The sequence below is a fragment of the Schistocerca americana genome, chromosome 8 (assembly GCF_021461395.2).
Source record: "Schistocerca americana isolate TAMUIC-IGC-003095 chromosome 8, iqSchAmer2.1, whole genome shotgun sequence".
NCBI lineage: Eukaryota > Metazoa > Arthropoda > Insecta > Orthoptera > Acrididae > Schistocerca > Schistocerca americana.
The window spans coordinates 140,429,635-140,451,447 of NC_060126.1; the positions used below are offsets into that span (position 1 = coordinate 140,429,635).

At 42.4% G+C, this 21,813-nt stretch overlaps 1 protein-coding gene across 1 annotated transcript in view; it reads right to left on the reverse strand.

Moving 5' to 3' along the window:
* The window catches only part of LOC124545270 (glucose dehydrogenase [FAD, quinone]-like), an 83,860-nt gene that overhangs the window by 43,333 nt on the left and 18,714 nt on the right, over window positions 1-21,813 (reverse strand). The window contains exon 3 of the mRNA XM_047124152.1: window positions 2,649-2,984. Within this exon, the coding sequence (XP_046980108.1) occupies window positions 2,649-2,984 (336 nt within the window). The remainder of the gene's footprint in view (window positions 1-2,648; window positions 2,985-21,813) is intronic.

Sequence of the window (21,813 nt, forward strand, 5' to 3'; positions counted from 1 at the left end):
TGGTTTTTAGGCGGTTTTCCACATCCCACTAGGTGAATACCGAGCTGATCCCCACGTCCCGCCTCAGTTACACAACTAGCAGACATTTGTAACACGTTCGCACTATTTCATGATTTTCACTAGACGCAGACAGCTGTGGCACACTGATTCCGTCCTGGGGGGTACGGGGTGGCGGCAGGAATGGAATCCGGGCACCCCTTCAATTAACCTTGCCAAATCCGAATGTAACAATGCCGAACCTGCCAAAACTGCGGCACAAGGCACAAGCAAAAGAAGAAGATAGATCCAGTGTTTCATGCTTAACGACTTCCAAACGGCTTTAAGCATAATTTCAAACCTTTTCTAAGCTTTTTCTTTCTTGTACGCTTAAAGTCAAATATTTAACAGATTAACTCATTGGTGAAGTAATCAGACGTCTGAAACTGTTTTGTACACGCGAGTTCGATTCTTTAAAGAATCGCGCTTTACTGGTAAACAATAACGTGAAGATCTTACTCAAAGAAAATGAAGACACGTTCATAGGATTTGTCGACCTGGAAAACGCGTTCGTCAACGTAATATGGTGCAAGATATTCGAAATTGTGAAAAAATAGGGGTAAGCTATAGGGAGAGACGGGTAAAATACAGTATGTACAAGAGCCAAGATGGATCAATAAGAATGGACGACCAAGAACGAAGTGCTCGGATTAAAATGAGTGTAAGATAGGGATGTAGTGTTTCGCCCCTTCTGTTCAATCCGTACATCGAAGAAGCAATGATGGAAATAAAAGAAAAGTTCGAGAGTGGATTAGAATTCAAGGTGAAAGGATATCAATGATACGATTCGCTGATGATATTGCTATCTTGAGTGAAAGTGAATAAAGTAAAAGCGATAAGAGTTGCATGATCTGCTGAATGGAATGAACAGTCTAATGAGTAGAGAATATGGATTTAGAGTAAATCAAATGAGGACGAAACGAATGAGAAGTAGCAGAAATGAAAACGGCGAGAAAATTAATATCAGGATTGATGGGCACGAAGTAGATGAAGTTAAGGAGTTCTGCTATCTGGTAAGGAAAATAAGCAATGACGGACGGAGCAAGGAAGACGTCAAACGTAGACTAGCTCTGGCAAAAAGGGCATTCCTGGCCAAGAGAAATCTATTAGTATCAAACATAGGCCTTAATTTTGGGAAGAAATTCCTGCGAGTGTATGTTTGGAGCACAGAATTGTATCGTAGTGAAACATGGACTGTGAGAAGACCGGAACAGAAGATTATCAAAGCATTTGAGATGTAGTGCTACAGACGAATGTTGAAAATTAGGTGGACTGGTGAAGTAAGGAATGAGGAGTTTCTGCGCAGAATCGGAGAGGAAAGGAATATGTGAAAAACAGTGACAAGGAGAAGGGATAGGATGATGGGACATCTGTTAAGACATGACAGAATGACTTTCATGGTACTAGAGGGTACTGTGAATGAATAGAAATCGAACAAAAATGAATCAGTATCGACTACTGAGTTTCAGAATGGTCTCCCAGTCAATGCACACAGCGTTGCCAACAATGTGAAACGCCTCGAATGCCTTCGGCATTACCATTAACGTGTGCCACATGTCGCCGAAATGCCGTAAGGACAGGCGCCCTGTTTGCAAAGCGCCTCCCACGCAATGTTCTCCTCAGTTGTGGTATGAGGTCGAAGTCGCATGGGCTGAGGACTGGTGAGTAGGGTAGGTGATGGAGGATGCATCTTGTAGAACGGCCTGATTGTTTCAGGGGCTGGCACCGACCCATCCTCGCATGCGGTCGCAGTCTGTCGGTTGATTTAGGTAATGTTTGCCGCGGGCTTTCGAATGTCTTTACTGTGATTACGGTGATGCCACACGTTCGTTCGAAATACAGTAGTTGCCGCGACTTATGGATTGATCCTCAGAGTTGATCACGTAGCTTCCGCGAATTTATGTAACCATAGCAATTAGTTATCATGCAAGTACAGTTAACATCCAAAAATATGCAAAATCTATATAATTATTGTTTTTATTTTGTACTCAGTAGAACGTATTTCATCCTGATCGAAGACAAGAGATTCCTGTTATTGCTGATAAATGAGAAAGTTGTTTATGAATAACAAAGACATGCTTTACGTTACCTCGATCAAGTGTTGAAGGAATGTATGATACATTTTTGTTTTGCGTTTTTTTTACTTTTCCATTCTTTTTTAGGAAACTACTGTTTCTAGCGCTATACGACATATCTGTGTTGTTTTCATTTTTGTACAGCATCCCTCTGTTTCACATTACAGATCAATAATATTGAAACAAAACCTAAATTAAACATTGACTGTTTCAATTTTGCTATAAATAATGTTTATTTTTAAGTAACAAACAGGAGGGTAACTAAGCAGAACCAAAATGTTCCGTGGGTTGTGCAGCCTTTTATGTATCCTCATTCGTTTTCTAGGCGGTTTGCCGCTTGCTGTTTCTTAGGGAATCTAATAAGACTCTGATGGTGTAACGCCCGAAAGGTATGCAACACACCTGACGTGCAGGTAATGTGGGTACCAGCTTAACTGATGAAGGCTACTAGGAGAACTACCGTAGTCTGCACTTACTTACGCCGCTCTACAGTAGACTACAGCTGTTTTACAACTCCAGCAGTGAGCGTGTACGCACCGGTCTGGAACTCGCCGTTGATGTCGCGGTTGTGGTAGCCCATCTCGACGCCCGCCTCGACGAAGGCGGCGGCGAGCGGCGTGTGCCAGGGCGCCTCCTGCACGGTGAGGTAGCCGCCCGTGCCGTGGTAGGGCGAGCGCGCCAGGTACGGGTTGCGCTGGTCCTCCGACTTCTTGAAGTAGTGCAGCACGTCGCGGCTGCCCCAGCCCGGGTTGCCCGCCGCCTCCCACGCGTCGTAGTCGTGGTGGTTGCCGCGCACGTACAGCATGTAGTTGAGCACGCTCGAGCCGCCCAGCACCTTGCCGCGCGGCCAGTTGCAGCGCCCGTTCCGCATCCCTGCGCAACGGCAAATACCGTGGAGGTAAAAATTAGAGTGAAGATCCGCCATGTTCGCTACCCCAAAACATTCGCTTCTGGTGTTTTGATTGCGTGTAGTCGTGAAGTGTTTTGATAAAAAAAAATGCCGGCTTGCGTCGCTTACGGGTGTACTAATCATTCTGATTGTAGTCTACAGTTTAAACAAATCTCATTTCATTCGTAAGTTGACTTATTTAAGCACTATTTTCTGATATACAGGGTGTTACAAAAAGGTACGGCCAAACTTTCAGGAAACATTCCTCACACACAAATAAAGAAAAGATGTTATGTGGACATGTGTCCGGAAACGTTTAATTTCCATGTTAGAGCTCATTTTAGTTTCGTCAGTATGTACTGTACATCCTCGATTCACCGCCAGTTGGCCAAATTGAAGGAAGGTAATGTTGACTTCGCCGGCCAGTGTGGCCGAGCGGTTCTAAGCGCTTCAGTCTGGAACCGCGCGACCGCTACGGTCGCAGGTTCGAATCCTGCCTCGGGCATGGATGTGTGTGATGTCCTTAGGTTAGTTAGGTTTAAGTAGTTCTAAGTTCTAGGGGACTGATGACCTCAGATGTTAAGTCCCATAGTGCTCAGAGCCATTTGAACCATTTTTGAACCAATGTTGACTTCTGTGCTTGTGTTGACATGCGACTCATTGCTCTACAGTACTAGCATCAAGCACATGAGTACGTAGCATCAACAGGTTAGTGTTCATCACGAACGTGGTTTTGCAGTCAGTGCAATGTTTACAAATGCGGAGTTGGCAGATGCCCATTTGATGTATGGATTGGCACGGGGAAATAGCCGTGGCGCGGTACGTTTGTATCGAGACAGACTTCCAGAACGAAGGCGTCCCGACAGGAAGACGTTCGAAGCAATTGATCGACGTCTTAGGGAGCACGGAACATTCCAGCCTATGACTCGCGACTGGGGAAGACCTAGAACGACGAGGACACCTGCAATGGACGAGGCAATTCTTCGTGCAGTTGACGGTAACCCTAATGTCAGCGTCAGAGAAGTTGCTGCTGTAGGCCTACAAGGTAACGTTGACCACGTCACTGTATGCAGAGTGCTACGGAAGAACCAGTTGTTTCCGTACCATGTACAGCGTGTGCATGCACTATCAGCAGCTGATTGGCCTCCACGGGTACACTTCTGCGAATCGTTCATCCAACAATATGTCAATCCTCATTTCAGTGCAAATGTTCTCTTTACGGATGAGGCTTTATTCCAACGAGATCAAATTGTAAATTTTCACAATCAACATGTGTGGGCTGACGAGAATCCGCACGCAATTGTGCAATCACGTCATTAACACAGATTCCCTGTGAACGTTTGGGCAGGCATTGTTGGTGATGTCTTGATTGGGCCCCACGTTCTTCCACCTACGCTCAATGGAGCACGTTATCATGATTTCATACGGGATACTCTACCTGTGCTGCTAGAACATGTGCCTTTACAAGTACGACACAACATGTGGTTCATGCACTATGGAGCTCCTGCACATTTCAGTCGAAGTGTTCGTACGCTTCTCAAGAACAGATTCAGTGACCGATGGATTGGTAGAGGCGGACCAATTCCATGGCCTCCATGCTCTCCTGACCTCAACCCTCTTGACTTTCATTTATGGGAGCATTTGAAAGCTCTTGTCTACGCAACCCCGGTACCAAATGTAGAGACTCTTCGTGCTCGTATTGTGGACGGCTGAGATACAATACGCCATTCTGCAGGGCTGCATGTATCAGCGATTCCATGCGACGGAGGGTGGATGCATGTATCCTCCCTAACGGAGGACATTTTGAACATTTCCTGTAACAAAGTGTTTGAAGTCACGCTGGTACGTTCTGTTGCTGTGTGTTTCCATTCCATGATTAATGTGATTTGAAGAGAAGTAATAAAATGAGTTCTAACATGGTTAAGTAAGCGTTTCCGGACACATGTCCACATAACATATGTTTTTCCATTGTGTGTGAGGAATGTTTCCTGAAAGTTTGGCCGAACCTTTTTGTAACACCCTGTATACTTGAAATTCTGATGCACTGTAAAGTTTTAGAGTATGGTTTTTGTGGTGTCACCGCCAGACACCACACTTGCTAGGTGGTAGCTTAAATCGGCCGCGGGCCATTTAGTACATGTCGGACCCGCGTGTCGCCACTGTGTGATCGCAGACCGAGCGCCACCACAAGGCAGGTCTCGAGATACGGGATAGCACTCGCCCCAGTTGTACGACGACTTTGCTAGCGACTACACTTACGAAGCCTTTCTCTCATTTGCCGAGAGACAGTTAGAATAACCTTCAGCTAAGTCCATGGCTACGACCTAGCAAGGCACCATTAACCGTATCTGAAGATAGTCTTATTTGTATTATCAAGAGCGATGTACCACAAGGATAAATAAAAGATAAGTATTCGAGGAGCTGCATACTTTTCTTATTAGAATTCAATACTTATCCTGTTCCAGACTTGACGCCAGTCAGCGTGTGTGTACGCGTGCCTTTCGGCTCCCTTCTCAGTGTGGTGTAGCTAGCTTGTTACGCCACAACAGTTTTATTTCTGTGATTTGACTTTAGATTTCATATCAGTCCAACAGGAAGACTTCTCTGGAGGTGAGCAATACACTTGGTTTTCATTGTTTGGTTATTCCCAAGTAACTGAAAAGTTAACTGAAAAGTGCTGGCAAGAAATATCCTTGAAATGGGGATTAATGTTTTAAAATGCAATAATTTAACATAAAAGTAATGTAACTACATGTAGTTAATTAAATCTTCAGTAAAATGTGTGGAACACCTGTTACAGTGGTTAAATTATAAGTACTTAAAGGGTTACATATTTGTTAAAGAAAAGTTCCACATCTAAGTCCAGGCTATTTAGATCATTACAGTAATCACTGTGTCGTCGTGTTACCCTGTCAATTGCTGTTATTTGCCACACTGAATGTCACTTGGTAGGTATAATTTAAAAACAAAGCAGATGTGTAAACTACAATGGGCCTGACAATCTTAAATTCTGTTCTTTTCCTTCGTAATTTAACGAATCTTTCACTTTGTTGACTTGACAGCTGGCTTGTTTATATCATCCCTGCATTCATCTATGGGACACCAAAGGAAATAAGGTAAGTTTCTTGCAAACTTGAACGTTTAGATTTTGAATTTGACTTGAAAATGCAATGAATACAAATCGGTGCCTCTGAACTATCAATCATTGCTTTTGGAGTTCTGGCTTTGTCAATTATCGACACAAACACAATGAAAGTGAATAGAAATTGATTACGAAAGCACGCTTTTCATAGCACATACTTCTCTTTTCGGTTATTCGAAGTGTATAAACAAAAAGGAATTACAGTACTGAGGTCAGAAGCGTCATATTTTCGTTTCGTATTACTGTATCGAATAGGCATTTAAGACCATAAAAACGTTTGACGCTGCGTTCCTTATACTGTGTTGTTCACTAAAACAGTGTAACATTTACTATATAAAACAAATATCGTGTGCACGCGACAGAAATAACGAACAAGAAGCAACTGTAAACACTCGTCTGCGGATCCAAGATGGCGGCACTGGCTTCAAAACAACGTACAGCGTAAGTCTGTAGCGCCATCTCCCCTTATTCTACCTCCATGGCAAATACACACCGCACGTCGTAAACTGGAGAGATGCCCCTTCACACCTGTACTGCTCTGCAAAATTTTTGGACGACCTAGATAAACTAACAAGTTAAAAACTTGGTGTAAATAAATGAAAGCGCGGGAGAGTGTTGCGAAGGATCTTCGAGTCATGCTGAGAAAGCTGCATGTCACATGGCTTCAAATCAGTGCGACTATAGTGCCAGATGGTGCTGGCCCTGCAACATGAGGCAACTGAAGCAATGGCAAAATACAGTGTGTGATCAGGGAGCAGTTACCGTCAACTGTGGTGGTGTTCTGCATTACAACATGGCCTCGAGAAAACGTCTGGATGACTTCACATGGGAAAGAACCAGCGCGGATGTGGACAAATTGTGACGAGTGCAGCGCAAGGGTTTGGTATTTACATACATGGGGAGCGTTCTGAGCCACAAACACTGCAACCTGAAGGCAGAGAGTGGTCGACCACAGTCAGCTACAGCAACAGATGACTGCTACATTGTGCGACAGGCAAGAAGGGGTCCACTTCAAACAACGAGTGCAATTGTAGCCATATTTAAGAGGACTGCAAGGCGTGCAGTCTCATGCTCCACAGTGGCACGGCGAATGTAGTAGTGTTCTCTTTGCCCAACTCCCACATATCGCCAGCACCATTTGCGATAGTGCCTAAAGGACTGGACCAGTGAGGTCCAGTTGACTACTCAGTTGAGAGCAGATTCATTCTCACTAGTGATTCTAGATATGCACTCATACGGCAAAGATGGGAACACCTAATACATCCAGGAACGTTCTCGGACATGTTCGTTTTGATGATCCGGGTATTGTGGTCTGGGGGGCATAATGTAGCATGGGCTTACCGGCGTCTGAATCTTTAAATATGGTGCACTCGCCAGACAACGTTACTGTGCCGCTGTACTCTCTCCACATGTGGGTATTTTCAGAAGTGCATTGGGTCCCACTTCACTTTTATGGGTTACAGTGAGCAAACACACCGAACATGCACCAACTACACCAACTACCACCCAACAGTTATCAACCACATTGGTGGAGGAATGGGAAGCCCTCCCACAAAAACGCCGTACCAACCTTGTGGGCACCATGTGAGAACGCTGCAGGATATGCATTGTCATCTGTGGTGATCACACACAGTGTAGAACCATGTCCCGCTTTTTGTAATGTCACGGAGGCCATCATAAATTGCAGTGAATTCACTGTAATTATTGTCATTGAAAGAAGTGTCATTTCTGTCCATCTCATTGTGTATTTCTCTCAGTTATCTTTTGTACTATTCTGTAGTAGTTCTTTTTATATTTGGTCCTACTTTCATCGACTTCTGTTACTTAGCAGTGACACATCATGTGAACGTTTCTTTTGTCCTTAAATTTTGCCCACCCATGTACATCTATTCTGTGGGCAAACTAAAACCGGCAAAGTAAATACTTCATGCACCTATAGATAGGTAACCCATCTTACATCATTTGTTCCAAGGTGTGGATGGTGTAAGCTGGTTTGCCTATTTTGACAAGCATGAAATATAAGATGTTTGAAAAATGTGCCATGTATTCCTACAGGAGGTAGTATTGGGTGAAACTAGAAAAAAGTTTCCATAACAGTATATTCAGAAACGAATGCCTGTAGAGGTACGGGCCTGTGAAGATACGCAGCTCACTGCCTGCAGTTTATTTCTGAATAAGGCGGGATTCAAAAGTGACAGCATAGTCACTTACCACAATATGCAGCTGTGGGCAGATGTAAATCCTCAGTCATGAATGTGACTCTTTAGGTTGGTTTCAGCATCAGTCAACGGGCAGGAATTGTCGGTGGCAGACTCATAGCGCCATATAGTTTACCAAAAAGATTAAAACATGCTTTGAATCACTGATTTCTGCCCGATGAACTGCCAGCGCTATTGGAGAACGCTGCCTTCGCAGGAAGTAGACGATTGTGGTTTATGCACGACGGGACGCCATCCCATTTTCTACGGATATTGCGTGGGTACCACACAGCAAAGTTTCATGGATTGATCTCGGAGGCATGGCAGCATAGCCTCCCCTTTCACCAGACCTGAATCCATTGGATTTCTGGATATGGGGACATTTAACGTCATTGGTTTGTGCCCAACAAATCAAGAACATCCAGACGTTACAGGAGAGTGTGATGATTGTACGTGACGTAATTCTAATGGAGCCAGGTATAACTGAAAGAAAACGCAGTGCTCCTGAAAGAGGGCCAAAGGATGTGTCAGAACGTTTGGTAACCGCACGCAGAAGTGCCTATGATGTATGCTTCTACATAACAGACGGGTGGGGATGAGTGGACAGATAGCCTCTTATTTCAACACACATTAATGTGTGTGTGAAATCTTATGGGACTTAACTGCTAACGTCATCAGTCCCTAAGCTTACACACTACTTAACCTACATTATCCTAAGGACAAACACACACACCCATGCCCGATGGAGTACTCGAACCTCCGCCGGGACCAGCCGCACAGTCCATGACTGCAGCACCCAGACCGCTCGGCTAATCCCGCGCGGCCAACACACATCGGGTTCCGGACTTGTCGTTGGGGCCACTTGTATTTTATAAATACTGTACATCTACATCCACGCTCTGTCGTAGAAACTTTGACTGTCAGTAGTGGACAGCTGCGGTGTGCATGTGCAGCAGGGAGGGGGGGGGGGGGGGGGGGAATTCGTTGAGTGTTCAGTGTGATGCATGAACGCACTTTTGGAACTATATGAGATGCAGATTCATTACGAGGAGGAATGACGACTCAGAACAATGGTCGGATAGCGCACGGACATAAAAAAGGTTTTGAAATGAAGAACAAGGTATTATTTGATGAGGTAAGAAGTTTATTTTTATTTTTGTAGACTTGTACTGTTGGTCCACTTCACTCTCGTCACAGTCGAGCTTTTGATAATTTTCTGTTGATTGATCTTTTGAGTTAATTTACTGTACCATGGAAGCTATTAGATTAAATGAATTTTTATATTACAGTCTATAATTTTTTTATAAATTTCTTCCTAAATGAAATTTCAATACTTAAAGATTGAGACAGGTGTTTCATTGGCATTCTGTGTCAAGATTATGAACCCAATTTCGCTGGACCTACTGCAGTTTGTTTTTAGTAGTATTTTTTTAGCTGTTGCTAAGTCTTGCTGTGTTGCTGTTTCTGTCAGTACTTCATTTCGCACATGAAATTCATAATACGTGATTGTTTCGTTTCCTTTGCGGAATGTAGGTTCTGTCACTTTCTTTATTTTACAAGGGCCATCTGTCAGTGCAGAAATTTTCGTGTGTTTCAGGTTACATTCTTATGTAGGTCGACATTACAGTTTTTTTTTTATGGGGATACGTTTCTTTCAAACCGTTCGCACTGGCCATGTCTACTGAGTGTGAAATTATTGGTTTGATTATTTATTAGCTTATGAATGAGATCAGTTTTCACACACAAAGGATTCTTTTCAGGTTCGTGTAAGTTATACGGCTTTGAGTTCAGTGGCGCATTTAGATTTCAGTTCACGTTCCCAGGTTTGTATTTACGATAACACATACACAAGCAAAGGATATTCACTTACACTTGGTGACAGCCTGCTTAGGATACATTTGGTTTTCTTTGAAGCGGCTAGAATATTAAATTATTGTTTTGGCAGCCGCAAACGGCAACAGCTAGTAGTTAGTACAGTGTTTAACCATTTATGTAATTCCTTTTCAGCTTGTGATTTACTTTATGCGTATTCTGTTTTTATAATACGTGTGTCTATTACGTAGGAAAAGTTATTTTTGTTGGTCAAGGTAGGCAGGTTGTGCTCTCTTAGATACGCTTTTGTGTTTGCGTCTGGTTAATTTATTTTCAGTTTTTGTATCGTAATTAAAAGCCAATTCATTATTGAAATTCAGCTTCATTTTCCGACATGTACAGTAACGGTCAAATTTGTTTAGCGCAGCAAAACTTCACCGAACGTGCTTATGCTACAAAGTGACGCTATGACCGTGGAAACAGTTAATATCATTCAGCAAACTACCGTTTCTGATATGACTTGTGAATCAGATAATAACAGTAGAATGGATTCACGTGAATGTACAACCACACGTAATGTGAATCAGTTTTCTGACGTAACAAACTGTGATCGAATCGGTCAAGAATTAAGTAACATTCAACTGCCGGTATCCAATGCAAATACCGTTAGCAACATGGATTCGGAATATGTAACGGAAACTATTACGGGTACAAATCCTGACACAAATACAGGAAATGCGGATGGTACTCCAGATATGATGTCGATGTTTCAGAGGATTTTCTCACAGCTCGAGCGAAAATTTGATAAAGTAGACGAAATTAGGGAAGAAACTAACACACGGTTTGACACATTAGATGAACGGTTGAAACAATCCCAAGAGAAATTATAAACAATATCGGAAGAAATAAAAAACGAGCTCAGAATTGAATCATAGCCTATAATCGATCGCGTGCAAATATTAGAGACAGAAGCCGAGCAAATTAAAAACATACAACACAGCGAGTTTTTGATAATTATTCTACTGACTGATCTTTTGAGTTAATGTACTGTACCATCGAAGCTATTAGATTAAATCGTATTAGAGTCTATAATTTTTTTTTATAAGTTCCTTCCTAACTGAAATTTCAGTACTTCAAAGGTTGAGTCAGGTGTTTCATTGGCATCCTGTGTCAAGATCGTGAAACCAGTTCCCCTGTACCAGCTGTTGTTAGTTTTTAGCGGTATTTTTTTAGCTGTTGCGGAGTCTTGCTGCGTTGCTCTTTCTGCCAGTACTTCATTTTGCAGGTGAGATTCATAACACGTGATTGTTTCGTTTCCTTTGTGCAATGTAGGTTCTGCCACTTTCTTTATTTTACCAGGGTCATATTATTGGTTTGCTTATTTATTAATGAGTTCGGTTTTCATACACACAGGATTCTTTTCGATTTCATGTAAGTATGTGGCTTTGAGCTCAGTGACACATTTAAGTTGCTAGTTCACATTTCCTGTATTGTATTTACGGTAACACACACACAAGTAAAGGCTGCTCACTTGCAAAATGCCTGAAGACGCCCTGGACAGTGGCGGGATACCAACCTGAATGTGCTCGCCATACGTCGTGACAGCCAGGAGTGATGTTCTGGTGTGTTTTTTCTTTTCGTAGCAGGATCCCTTTAGTTGCCTTCTACGGCATTCTTCTACTACAACGGTACGTCGACGATATTCTATGCCCCGTTTTGTTGCCCTTCATGCGAAACCATCCCTGTCTTACAAATCAGCAAAGTAATTCCTGCCTGCAGGCAGCGAGAGTTTCTACTGTCTCCATGCTTGCCAAACCATACGTTTGCCAGCAAGGTCGCCGGATCTCTCGCCAATCGAGAACATGTGGAGGATTATGAGCAAGGCCCTCCAACCAGCTCGGGATTTTGACCACCTAACTCGTCAATTGAACAATTTCGGCACGCCATCTCTCAGGAGAACATCCAACAACTTTGTCAATCAGTGCCAAGCCGAATAACTGGACTAACGTGTTGTTGACTTGCTCAATTTGTGAAGATCTTTCTCTTGAATAACTCATCCATTTTTCTGAAACTGTTGTGATTTGAATGACTGTACATGTACATCACATCTAACGATTTCCGTCCTGTTCAGGTAACTCCTTTGTGGTGCGTCGGTTGTTTTTCGCCTTAGAGTATATATTCTTCCTTGTTGCACCTAAAGTCGGTTCTAGAAACTTTGCAAACAGCCTTTTAAAAGAAATTTTCCGTCTATCTTCAATCGTCTGCCAGTTCAGCTCATTCAGCATCTTCGTGACGCTCTCACGTGTACCATACAAAGCTGTGATCATTTGTGGTGTCCTTCTCTCTACACATTCAATATCCACTGTTAGTCCTATTCGGTACAGGTCCCACACACTTGAGCAGTGATGGGTTGCACAAGCGTTTCGTTAATAATCACCTTTGTAAACCGCATTTTCCTTGATTTTTACCTGTGAATCGAAGTCTGTCACCTGCTTTACGAACGACTGAGCCTGTGTGATCATTCTTCTACATATCCCTTCCAACAGTTACATCCAGGTATATTTATGAGTTGGCCAATTCCAACTGTGACGCATTGATATTATAGCCATAAGATACTACGTTCTTTGTCTTTTGAAGTGCAAAATTTTACATTTCTAAAACTTAAAGCAAGTTACCAGTCTTTGTACCAACTGGAAACCCTATCGAGAAGTAATTGAATATTTTGCAGCTTTTTTCAGACAGATAACTGCATAATCTCCGAGAGTCATTTGACATGCGAACATATCTATGCTCTTTAACATGCAACTTACTTCTCATCCCCACAAACTCCCCAAACTGCATTTCGCTCACTCCCACTAGTCCATCACTGTAAGTCATTCGTATCTATCCACTCCCATTTCCCTTCTTATTCTCTCATTCACCCCCATTGCCATTATCTCTTTGTGCCCTTTATCACTGTCCTCTGACTCACAGCTACAATCTGTCCTGCTACTATTGTCTCCCCTCACTTTCACTGTCTCCCTCTTGCTCTCTCTTGCTGCTACTATCTCATTCATTCCATCCAACCGCTGCTTTCTTTTCTCGTTGTCACTATCTCTCTCTTCCTGGTCGTTATCGTAGACTCTGTCTCTCATTACCACTGGCTCTCACACACTTCAACTTTCTCCATCTCTATTCCTCTCCTACTGGCACTGTTTCGTTCACTCTTTTCCTAGCACTGTTCTGTCATTGTCAACTATGTTCCACTGGCACTGTATCCCTCTCTTTTTCTCGCACTGGTATTCTCTCCCTCGCTCTTTCTATACGGCTGCCACTATCTGCTATCTTCCAGTATTTCTTACTTTTCCTTCTCTTTCACACTGCCTCTGTCTGCTTCTCTCTCGGGAGAAAAAAGCGCGGATACGTTTCCATGCCAAAATTTTTTGGATGATTTTTAATGATGCTGAAGAAAGTGGAACGAGGTAGCTGGTACCCACTTCTCACTCAGTCCTTTAATAAACAGGAGCATATTCGCCCATAGGATCGTTTTTCCGCTGATGTCCTTCTTTTCCCTGCTACAGCAGGGCATGATAGTCATATGAAAAGAACTTAATGGCTCAGTAAAATTTTGATAGTTTACTTATGTGAAATCGAAGTAACATAACATTATATAATATTGCACCTGCTACGGATTTTATGTGCACAAACATTTTGCATTTGCTTCAGTATTACAACAACACAGGGTTCCCAGAATCCATCTTATGGTAACGGTCATACTTTACAGCATATCTCTCCATGCTGCGTCACTTTATTATGTTTTCGCTTCACGCCGGATTTTACGTGCATATTTTAGTTGTGCAAGTAGGGTAACTTTGACCTCTGGATTTCAGAAACGGAAAGAGGTATTAATAAAGTTTTCACGGTTATTCTAGATGTGGAACTTAGGAATGTATTGCAAAAAAATCAACCATTTGCTGTGCATACCCGTCCTGGAATCCGCGGCTCGGTTTTGGTACCCAAAAACAATGTTTTTCGGGTTTTTCACAAACTGCCTATGAGCTAAATGGTGCATCCATAAGCCACTTAAGGCACACAGTAGGCTACATCTAATGCAAAAAGAACCAAGCGATTTGCTCCATTTGTCTAAGCTTGAGAAAGTGAGTAATATTCAAATTTTGATCCTATACTGTATAATAATTACAGTAAGATGATCTCTCTGTTGGATGTACAAACGGTCTCTAGCCAAAACGCTAACTAAATCACTTAACCCTGCTTTTTTACCACTACCAGAATACGATGTATGATCCCCGGAAAAATCCCGTTTTTATGGGCGGTGTTTTGGAAGATATTAGGTAGCTCATGCAGTCACTTGCATACCGATAATAACAGTAATTTGTTTACATTAGTGCTTAATACTAAGCGACAACAAGCTCCGTAGACGCGGCTGCAGTGGGAACCTAGTTCACTCAGCTCACACTAGAGACTACTTTTTTCCTGGCGTTCTTGCTACATTCATCGTAAAAAGCACATTCGGAAATTAGCCCTCCATTAGAGAAGTCGTCAGTATGCAGCGAACCACGTAAGTGAATGGGACGTTATTTAGAAAAAAACAGTTTAATAAAAGTCATCTGAGTAGTGCACACGGTCCATAAAATACGAGTATGTTCAACACTGAAGCCAATCATATATATGCCTGTACCTGTGGCAGACACTAGCAAATGATTAAAGTCTGTGCTAACTCAAGTGTGAGTCTGGTCCATCACTGGTGTGCTCTTGCATGTGCCGAAATTTCGTACCAAACCAATCTTCGGACTCGAGAACACAAAAACAACAACAACAACAACCATTTATCTGGATAACATTATTATTCATTTCAAGCACGTCTTTCCTAATCTAATTATAAATAATATCAAGACATTTCTACGCTTCAGAGTCGCAAGTTATTCCATGTGAAGTTAGAGACTACGTGAAAATCAGCCAACCTCTCAGCTAGTAACACCAGGAGATTTTTGTCTTTTAAGTATCCGGTGCTGTGATACGACCAAACGGAAAAAGTGAAGGGTAGGGCAAGAGGACCGTACAACACCTGACCTCGGTCCTTTGGCGTAACAAAGTAACAGAAAGACCAAACAAGTTGTTGAAAATATCGCTACGTAAGGAGCAAAACGTGGGTAGGAAACAAGGCTAGAGAAACAAGTTGCTTGCAATAGATATGAAGTTGAGGCATCTCCAAGTTGGACGTGTACCACATACCAACAAAAAGACAGGCTATGGGAATCGATAAATGATTAGTAGATACCATGGAGACGAAAGATTTAAAAAGTTGTGTCCATCTCGAAAGGATGGACGATAGCCAAGAGCCAAAGAAAGAGTGGAGCCCAGAGGACAGAAGAAAGCGATGTCGACCTAGAGGGAGCCCGGGCCGAGATGTCCCGGATGCAACGGATACCAGAGGACTATAAGAAAGAGATTGGCACTATCAGAGCAGGTGGAATGCGGGAAAGGAGAAGCTGCGCCAGCCATAGAGTACTCGCAATATGATAATGATCGTCATTAGAATGAGTCCTCAATCGTGGCAGGTCCGATTATATACCTTTCGTGCCGCGTCATGTAACTGCAACGTTAGCACGCAGCATGAAGTGTCGTGGTGGTCAGTGTTCACAATGATTTGTACATGCCGACGTATCAGATGCAGCAGCCAGTCCACGTGGCTGTAGTAAAGTGTTTAATCTTTGCGATAGTCTCAGTTGGGGTATTTCTCAGTACTCTGCTATTTACACTAATATACGTAATGACATCACAACGATAGCTTAAAAACCAGTTTGTCAGGTACCCGTTTCTGTCAATATGCACATAAAACAGAGAGTTTCTCGTTTTTCTCAATCCATTGCTGCTGTCCTCCTTTGAAAACGACTACGACGAAATTTAGGGATGTGCTTCATTTATGGCCGAGCGGTTCTAGGCGCTACAGTCTGGAACCGTGTGACAGCTACGGTCGCAGGTTCGAATCCTGCCTCGGGCATGGATGTGTGTAATGTCCTTAGGTTAGTTAGGTATAAGTAGTTCAAGTTCTAGGGGACTGATGGCCTCAGAAAAGTCCCATAGTGCTCAGAGCCATTTGAACCATTTTGCTTCATTTAAGAAAACGTAAGAAAGGCGTTTTGGAGTTAAAAATGTCGTCGACGCTGAAGTCATTAGCGTTCGAACACCAATCCGTACGGCTGGAACAGGGAAACGGCCACGGTCATTTTGATGGAATGACCGCGGCATTCACCTGAAGTTCTTTGATGAAGCTGCGAACGATGTACTATTGAACACGTTTGCCGAAAATTGTCGTGAACAGCTAGTTCGACAGCTCACAAGCAATGGAAATATTTTAGACCCTGTAGCTGCAAACAGTGCTGACCTTATCCACGGTGTCGATGTAGAGACAGGTATTAGTAATCATGTTGTCATCATATCAACGATGTTTACTTAAGTTAATAAACCCGTCGAGAAGGGCAGGGGAGGATTTTTTCTACAAAAAGTAGACAAGCAGTCGTTAGCAATCCACTTAAACAATGAGTGCACATCATTTAACTCCAATATGATGGACGTAGAGGTTTTGTAGCCAAAGTCTGAACTGATTGTAAATCGCGCTCCGGAGATTTATACGCAAAGTAACTGGATTATGGAAGGAAAGTAACCCCCGTGGATTAATATTCAAATTTGGAAAAGCCTAAGGAAACAGTGACTGTTGCTCTCTCGATTCAAAAGAGAATGGGCAAAATGACGATAGGCAAAAGTTACTAGAGATCTGTGCAGTTGTAAAAAGATCGATGCGCGAAGCATGTAACAATTATCACCGTCATAACTTAGCAAAGGATCTAGCCGAGAACCCGACAAAGTACTCTCCACCACACACCAGATACGAAATCGAGTTAATATTGAAATGTCATCTAGTTGTGGGCTAAGTTGAAAGGGTCAGGTCATTACCTCACTGAAAAGAAGGTTAAAACGCATACCGAAATTTGTACCTAAACAGGCAAAGTAACGACTTAATAAAAACTTGTCAAAAGCATTAGTGAAACCTGTATGTAGGAGAGTAAAAGAAATGACTCGTAAAATTACGGGCCAATATTCTTAACATGGGTTCTCTGCAGGATTCTTGAACATATTCTCAGTTCATACATAACGAAACAGAACAGCTTTTTTCTGCAAATTAGGGCGGTTTTAGAAACCATCGCTCTTTCGAAGCTCAGCTTTCCCTTTCCTCACATTATACCTGCGAACTATGGATGGAGGATAACAGGCAGATTACATATTCCTGCCCCACTGCAGACTGTTACCGAAGATATTAGCATACGAGATAGGTTTCCACATACGTGAGTGGCTCAAAGACTTCTTGCGTAATAGAACACAGCACGTTGTCCCCGTCGGCGAGTGTTCATCAGAAACAAGGGTATTGTCGGGAGTGTACAAGGGAAGTGCGATAGGACCGCTGTTATTCTATACACGCATAAATGATCTAAGGGCAGGGTGAGCAGCAATTTGCGTCTGTTTGCCGATGACGCTAGGGTTACAGGAAGATGTCGTCGTTGAATCACTGTGGGAAAACACAAGACGACTTAGACAAAATTTCTAATTGATGTAATGAATGGTAGCCAGCTCTAAATGTAGAGAAATGTACGAGCATGAAAAACAATTCCGTAACACTTGAATAAAGCATTATTAGTCTGCTACTTGACAAAGTAACATCGATTACACATCTAGGCGTACCGTTGCAAAGTGATGTGAAGTGGAACGAGGATGTAAGGATTGTAATGCAGAAAGCGAATGGTCGACTTCGGCTTATTGAGAGAGTTAAAGGAAATGTGGTTCATCTGTAAAGGAGACTGCATATAGAACACTAGTGGGACCCAATGCTGAGCACTGCTCGAGTATTTGAGACTCGCACCAGGTCGGATGAAAGGAAGACATCGAAGCAATCGAGAGTTGGGCTACTAGGTTTGTCATCGGCAGGTTCGATCAACACGCAGATAGTACGGTGACGCATCAGGAACTTAAATGGCAATTCCCAGTGGGAAAGTGAGGTTCTTTTCGAGAAATGCTGTTGAGGAAATTTAGAGAATGGCATTTGAAGCTGGCTGCAGAAAGATCCTGCTGTCGCCAACGTTCATTTCGCGTAAGAACCACGAACATAAGATAAGAGAAATTAGAGCTCGTGGAGGCATACAGAAAGTCGCTTTACCCTAGCTCCATTTGCGAGGGCAGGAAGTGAAACGATTAGTAGCAGTACAACGTACCCTCCGCCACGCACAGAACGATAGCTCATGTAGTATGTATTATGTCGTGTAGTATGTGTGTATATATACATGAACATGTTAAACAGGGCTATACTGATACAGTTTGAACATCGCTGCTCCTACGCTAGGGCTCAATGCTTTGATCACTGCGCGATCTCGTAAAGAAACTGAAACACTTTCTGATAAAGTTTAATTTAATGGCACGATGAAAAAACATGCCTTTTCTCCCTCTCCGCAGAAAATCCACATAGTTTCATCATTCTTTACTTTTCTCCGCCTTTCCCTTTCTTGATCTTCATTTGATTTCATCTCATCTTAGCCGCCGTGTTCTTCCTCGACATTTTAATTATATCTGTTTTCTTCAATTTTACTTTACATTACATAAGCCGTATGCCGTAGATCCATAGGATAATGCTTTCCAACGGGTTTAAAGAAGTCACAGATGTACGTTTAATTTAATTTAGATGCAAGACAATGAAACGACATCATATTATTGTATTACAGTGCTGATTTTAATTGTACATTAGCCTAAAACATTACACTTCTGGGTTTCTGTGAAGATATTCTTCAATGAGTTAGGAGCAGTTGCCCAACAGAAAATTCTTATATCAGTCTTAATGTCCAGTACATTATCTACAAGACATTTCATGAGCTCTGGTAGGTTGTTGAATGCATGTATACGAGCATTAACCCCCCGAAGTCTTTGCAGAGGTTATTTTTGTTCCTTGTGTTATATTCATGCTTTTCAATATCTAATTTGAACAGAGAAATATTGTTAATGACAAATGACTTTAATGAAGATCTGTATTGTGATGAAGTTGTCAAAGTACCCAGTTTCTTGAAGAGGTCTCTACAGAATATTCTCGAATTAACACCAGATATAATACTTATAAAGTGCTTCTGTATTGTGAAAATACTATCACTGCAACTTGAATTTCCCCAGAGAATGATTTCATAAGCCACTAGTGAATGGAAATTTGGAGAATAAACTAGTTTCTTCATTTTTTGAAAAATCCCCTGCAGCAGTATCCATTCGAACTGCGAACGCTGCGCTTCATTAATTCTAGACTGTGAGTTTTGTCTTTCCTTCACCCGAGTTTATTGCTGCAGTGGTGGACAGCTCATAGTTACTGTTATGTTATTATTATTATTGTTGTTGTTATTATAGTTTAATATTACTGATGCTAAATTTAACTGTTTCATTAATAGATAAAATGCTCCTGATACTCCTCGGATTAAAAAAGGACGTACGTCCTTTCTCTTCTAATCCCGAGCACCGGTTCTCGGTTTCGATTCCCGGCGGGGTCAGGGATTTTCACCTGCCTCGAGATGACTGGGTATTTGTGTTGTCCTCATCATTTCATCATCGTTCATTCAAGTGGCGAGATTGGACTGAGCAAAGGTTGGGAGTTTCTAAGGGCGCTGGTAACCGCGCAGTTGAGCGCCCCACAAACCAAACATCATCATCATCTCTTCCAACGATCAACATGTATGTCAAAGAAGCAATAAAGGGAGTAAAATAAAGATACAAAAACGGAATTAAAATTGAAGGTGAACGGGCATCAACTTTGTCATTCACTGATGATCTAGGCACTCTTGGAAAGCGAGGAAGGCTTGCTGGCGTGCTGAACGCAATGAACAGTCCATTAAGCAAAGAATATACATCTGGGGTAAACAAAGGAAGTAAAAGACAAAGTGAGGGAATCCTGGTGCCTTGGAACCACAATGCATGTCGGATGAAGCAAGGACGATGTAAGAAGCAGACTAGCTCAGGCAGAGAGGGTTTCTCGACAAAACAATTCTACTACAGCAAAACATAGGCCTCTAACTTGAGAAAGAAATGTTTGAGTCCGTACGACTGGAGCAGCAGATTGTACGGAAGTGAATCATGTACTGTAGATAAAGTGGAAAAGAGGACAATCGATGCGGATGAGATACAATGTCACAGAAGGAGACTGAAAACAAAGTGAAGTGACAAGTTAAGAAATGAAATACTCTGCCGAGTCGGCGAGGAAAGAACTGTGTGGAAAAAGTTTACAAGGGAAGTGCGTGTACTCAAACGCTCAAAATTTCAAGAATTGTTATTAGAACATAAATCGCTCATACCAAAAGCTGTGGTTTGAGCCATTCACTAGCAAAACTTTGCGGCTTCCCACGTGAGGCCTTTGAATCATCATCTGTTCAAGGTCTCCGAGCGGAACTTTGGTAGCGCGAAGAAACAAAATATTGATATAACTAGTACCAAAAATACATCGAATAGGGCAGAAAAATACTGCCAGTTTCTTGATATGTACTTATTTATGTAATATAAGCTCTTCGTTGTAAGGATCGTTGATTTTGTAAGACTACCATGTGGAAAGCCACAAGTTAAGTTACCAGACTTATCTCTGTTCTATACAGACAACTTTTCGCATCGAAATATACGCTTATGTTACAGTAAGATTGGCAAAACGCAGGTTACGATATTGCGATACCAAAATCACCGTTTGAATATGTAATTAGGTGGCATTTGCTGCTGGACTGCTTGAATGCAGAAGTGAAGTTTAATTTGAAAAAGTGGATTTAGTCAGGTGTATACTGTTCCGCTTTACTTTAACCATTTCACTGAAATTCCATATTTGCAGTTTGAATAGTTGTGCAACACTATCAGGTCAGTGGAAATAGTTTGTTGTTCAGATAGTGTAATAATTTTAATCAGAGGGACATAAGTCTCTACATTGAATTATTTGTCGTTCTCGTGCTGTTATATTTTGTTTCTTTCCTCTCTTAGATCTTGAATATGTCATTATCCAAATGCCTCTCGTGGTACGACGCGCAGTTTTGCACGCGAATGTCTCAGCTCACTGTTTTGGGGGTAAACGATTTATTTTCTTGTGGCGCCGATAGTTGCGATGCCACAACGTAGATGCACGCTCTCGTAAGTTGGCACTACGGCAGAAGACTAACTACGCCGACCACAGCTCCCCCTGGCTGACGCTGTAGGGCTCAGCGAGTGCCGTCTCGATTTCTGCCCATTTCATCAAGAGCAGACGGCCTGGAAATATCGCTTCTACTACGGAGTGGCCTAGCTTGCTATTGAGACGTTGTGTTAGTTACGTTGAATTAAAATTTGAACAGCAACGAGTATTTTTTAGTGTTGAGATTACACAGAAAAGTCATTCTAACTTCACAGGATTAGACACAGACTACGGCTTCACACCTACGTGCTCATCCTAACCAAAGTATATTTACTTGTTTTTTTACTCTGTTAAAAGTGTTAAAGCTACCTGCAGTACCGAAGTGCTTTGCTTCTCCTGCTCCTACTCGCTTCCTTCACTCTCGGCCTGTATTGCAGAAGCAGTTCACAGGAGCAGACCCACGCACCGCCTATCCAGATACTTGCCTGTGTTGCTGAGCG